The sequence below is a fragment of the Chiloscyllium plagiosum genome, chromosome 9 (genome assembly GCF_004010195.1).
Source record: "Chiloscyllium plagiosum isolate BGI_BamShark_2017 chromosome 9, ASM401019v2, whole genome shotgun sequence".
Classification (NCBI taxonomy): Eukaryota; Metazoa; Chordata; class Chondrichthyes; order Orectolobiformes; family Hemiscylliidae; genus Chiloscyllium; species Chiloscyllium plagiosum.
Genome location: NC_057718.1, coordinates 76,187,121 through 76,192,019, shown reverse-complemented (window position 1 = coordinate 76,192,019; position 4,899 = coordinate 76,187,121). Strand labels below are relative to the sequence as shown.

Here is a 4,899-nt window from a genome sequence, read left to right as displayed (position 1 = left end):
GTTCGGGAAGGCCCAGCAAACGAATATTTTTTCGACGACCTCAATTATCGAGGTCGTCAATGTAATTCTCTAAGGTCCGGATTCGCTGTTCGAGAGTCCGGACCCGATCCACGGTCGATTGTGCTGCAGTTTCAGAGGTCGCGGCCTTCAGCTCCGCCCCTCCGACTCGGCGCTCGATTTCCTTGATGTCTCGGTCGTGCTTTTGCAGCGCTGCCGAGAGTGAGTCCCATCTGATTAGGGATTCTTCAATAAAAGCATCTATCTTCGCATTGAGTTTGGAGATTATTTCCATAAGACTTGCCACCGTAGGTAAGTCCCCCGGGGTGGCTGCGGACGCCTCTGCTGCAGCTGAGGTGGGTGGGGGAGGGGTTCCTGCTTGCTGAGAGCTATGGGCTTCCTTCCCATTAGTCATTTTTACTGGAGATTAAATTGTTTAAATTCAATACTAAACAACTAATTACATTAAGTAAAAACTTTTAAATGATTTGGTGAGTGTGGTGCGGGCGGGTGACCCACTTTGCCCAAGTCTTGGGAGGAGCACTGTAGACTCAGACTTGCTGGGTCTCCGCCATCTTGGATCCCTCCCTTACTGCCTTTTTAAACAGGGCTGTCAAGTTAGTGATTTTCCAGTCCTCTGGAACCTTCCCTGACTCTAACGATTCCTGAAAGATCACCACTAGTGCCTCCACTATCATTTTAGTGATCTCCCTTAGAACCCTAGGGTGTAGTCCATCTGGCCTAGGTGATTTATCCACCTTCAGGCCATTCAGTTTTTCTAACATCTTCTCCTTGATCATGGCCTTGATCATACTTAGCTCTATCCCCCTCACGTACTCAAAGTTTTGGGATATTACTCATGTCTTCACTGTGAAGACTGATGCGAAGTAAATATTCAATTCATCAACTATTTCCTTCCCCACTGCTATCTCTCCAGTGACATTTTCCAGCAGCCCAATGTGCCCTTTTGCCTTTCCTTTGCCCTGTATTTATTTAAAGAAGCCCTTACAGTCGTCCTATATGCTACGAGCTAGCTTACTCTCATATTTAATCTTTTTGTCGTTCCATTCTATTGGTCTCTGTAAGCTTCCCAATCCTCTGGTTTCCCACTGCCCTTCGCCACATTATTTGCTTTCTCTTTTGCTTTTATGCTATCCCTGACTTCTTGAGTTAGCTATGGTTGCCTCATTTCCACCCCCCCCCCCCCATACCATGCTTCCTTTTCCTCAGGATGAATCTCTATGTCTCCTGAATTATTCCCAGACACTCCTGCCATTGATGTTCTACTGTCCTTCCTGCTGGGCTCCCCTCCCAGTCATTTCTACCCAGCTCCTCCCTCAGACTTCTGTTGTTGCCTTTATTCAGTTTTAATACCACTTCCCCTGATTCTATCTTCTCCCTCTCCAATTGCAGAGTAAATTCAATCATACTATAATCACTGCCTCCTAAGAGTTTCTTCACCTTAAGCTCCCTTATCAAGTCTGCTTGTTCCCTAGTGAGCTCCACCACAAGCTTCTCCAAAAAGCCATCTTGTAGACATTCAACAAATTCTTTTTCTTGCAATTCACTACCAACCTGATTCGCTGAAAGTCATCTATGATGAATAACCTATAATATAAAATCCTATGGCAACATTTGAAGAAAATTAGGAGAGTTCACTTGACATCTCCCAGTACCCTGGCCAGTATTTATCCATCAACCAACATCTAAAACAAATTAATTGGTCATTTATTTCATTTCCGTTTGTGTGAGTTAACTATGTTTAAATTGACATTCCTTATGTTGCAACAGTTATTACAGTTCTCAAGTAGTCCTAGTTGTAATTTGGTTGTGGAGATGCTGTGAGGTCATGAATAATATTATATAAATGTAGTCTTATCAGCCTGCAGGCTTTTGCAATCAAAGCTCCAAAATTAAGAATGGTTTCTCCTGAAAGGAGCAACGAATGTAACCAGGATCTGCAAATCTATATAAACATGAATTGGCAATCTCAGCAGAAGAGAGGGACCACCATTACTGAGGAAATGCTGTTTCTGTACTTAATATGAAGGAGATTTTACATGGTCCTGGATCAGTGACCTTGCTGCTCTGACAATGGCAGTCAGGCACTAACTTTGGCAAGTGAGGTTCTTTTATGCAGTTTTTCTGCTCATTCAGTGCGATATCACTGGCTTGCTATCGATATAGTTTGACCCCTATTTTTCATTGACAATTATGTTTCAAGGTAGACTCTGGCATGTTCTTAAAAATCTGAATAGGTTTCTAACAGTATACAAGGTGTAATAATGCAGAAGTAAGGTCTCTTCAGGTATTATTAACCTTCAACTTGCCATGAAAGGATGTTGCAAATGTCAACTTCACCTGCTTCCCAAACTAGTGAAAGTAGGTTTTCTACTGAATTGAGTCAGCAAGTTAATGAAGTTTCAGACCAAGCAGTATTCGACCAGATATAATTAAAGTTCTAATTAAATGTCAAACACTAGTTATTTTCATTCCATCTGTAAATGAAAGGAACTGAAGTTGTCAAGAACTAATTGACCTGCTGTGATTGGTTGCTAAGAAGTAAGAACTAAAGATAGGCACATGATATCAGATAGTTGAGAGGGACAAGGCTCTCACAGCAAACTGACAATGCAAGTAGGAGAGCCTTAAAATAGTGTCACAAGGCAACTGATATCAAGCAGTACTATCTGTTAGTCTAATGGAGGGAAAAATTACTGGGATAACAGCAGTAAGTTACTATGTTTTCCTTTCTCTCTGCCCGCCTCTGCAACTCCCCTTCCCCCAAGTTCATGTTGCTCTTTCTCAGTGTATCTGTCTCTCTCGCTTCCGCTTCCCCCCTTTCTCCTGCTCCATCCGTCTCTCCCATAGTGTGTGTGTGTCTCTCTCTTTCTGTCTCTCTTTCTTTCTCTCTCTCTCTCTCTCTCTCTCTCTCTCTCTCTCTCTCTCTCTCTCTCTCTCTCTCTCTTTCCTTTCTCCTCTCTCTTCCATTCTCCATGTCTCTTTCTCTGTTTCCCACCCTTTTCTCTCGTCCACTCTCCCTCAATCCCTTCTTTCCCCCATTTCCCAACATTGCTTCTGTTTTCTTCTTTACCTACATGTCACATGTTTTTAATCTATTCTTCTAGGCTTCCTCCAAATATTGTTTGCGAAACGCCAGCCTTTCAACTGATGATGGTCTGGGAGCATCCCATACTTCCTTTACGGGTCCCATTGAAAAGTAAGTCTATTAAACTGAGAGGAAAACTCTCAATAGTTAAGTAAAAGTCCTTGAAACAAACTACAGTTTATTTCAGAATAATGAAATAGACCAAATATGCTGTTGAAGTGATCCACAAGGCTGGTTTACGGATTTCAATCATAAAATGTTACCTTTTTGAAGGTAACAAAAGTTATATTTTATAAAAGTTATTAACAGTTGACATATAGGTATGTATAAAATGAATGGGGACACAGAGGGGTTCAGATTCCCCATTCCATTTTGTACAGAATTTGGTGTTTCAATTGTGATGGATTTTAAGCTGAGGCCAAATATTAGCCGATGGAGGAAGAAAATGCAGCAGAAATTTTCGCAACCATTAATTTTTCTGGAACCCTAAACCCACTAGATCACCAAATTTACTTTCTTGATTTTTTGTTGTACATTTCTCCTCCTCACCATCCTTCAGCTCAATTAAGATGATTTCTGATGTAAACCTGACTGGAAGAGCATTTCTGCAGCAGCTTGGAATTTCATCTGGTGCTTTATACACTTAAAATGATTGCCACATAGTTTTGAATGTTGCACTGTCTAGAATGAGAAAATGCTTATAATTTGCATACATTTCCATCTCTCAAGGAATTTTATGGCTCCAAGTGTGGTTCTGTTTTTACCAGGCTGGTAGTTTACCCACCTCCTCCATCCAAGGGTGGCATATCTGTGACTAATGAAGATCTCTATTGTCTGAAAGAGGGAGAATTCTTGAATGATGTTATCATAGATTTCTATTTAAAGTAAGTAATACTGTTCATTTTAAATTTCTGTAAGTATTAACGGGCAGTATAAATGAAGTGACTGTTTGTTTAAAAGCAGAGTCTTGACCATGGCCCCATGGCTTTAATAGTCAGCAATGGGTAAAATAGTGAAGTCACTTTATGGATAAATAGCTGAATAGTGACACTTTAGTTAATAGAGAACAATAAGTATTAATATTATAAGAGAGTACATGTGATTGACAAGCCACCTTTTATTTTGTAACTCTATAGCTGAAAACCACAGGTATTCCCTGCTAAATTCCCTGTCAAGGATAGTAATGGGAAGTTGCGTGTGGAGGCTGAAGAGATTGGGGAGACACTGAATGAATACTTTTCATCAGTATTCACTCAGGAACAGGACATTGTTGCCAATGTGAATATTGAGTCATGATTAATTAGATTGGACGACTTTGAGGTATGTAGGGAAGAGGTGTTGGAAATTCTGGAAAGGGTGAAAATAGGTAAGTCTCCTGGGCCTGATGGCATTTATCCTAGGATTCTCTGGGAAGCAAGGGAGGAGATTGCAGAGCCATTGGCCTTGATTTTTATGTCCTCGTTGTCTATAGGAATAGTGCCAGAAGATTGGAGGATAGCAAATGTAGTTCTCTTGTTCAAGAAGGGGAGTAGGGATAACCCTAGTAACTATAGACCGGTGAGTCTCACTTCTGTTGTGGGCAAAGTCTTAGAGAGAATTGTAAGGGATAGGATTTATGAACATCTGGATAGGAATAATGTGATCAAGGATAGTCAGCATGGTTTAGTGAAGGGCAGGTCGTGCCTCACAAACCTTATTGAATTCTTTGAGAAGGTGACTAAGGAGGTAGACGAGAGTAAAGCGGTAGATGTGGTGTATATGGATTTTAGAAAGGCGTTTGATAAGGTTCCCCA

At 41.1% G+C, this 4,899-nt stretch overlaps 1 protein-coding gene across 6 annotated transcripts in view; it reads left to right on the top strand.

Annotated features, from left to right (window-relative positions):
• Positions 1-4,899, top strand: part of senp6a (SUMO specific peptidase 6a) — a 167,423-nt gene that overhangs the window by 130,748 nt on the left and 31,776 nt on the right. For all 6 annotated transcript variants that reach the window (XM_043696247.1, XM_043696244.1, XM_043696248.1 and 3 more), the window contains 2 exons: positions 3,126-3,217; positions 3,874-3,990. In XM_043696247.1, the coding sequence (XP_043552182.1) occupies positions 3,126-3,217; positions 3,874-3,990 (209 nt within the window). The remainder of the gene's footprint in view (positions 1-3,125; positions 3,218-3,873; positions 3,991-4,899) is intronic.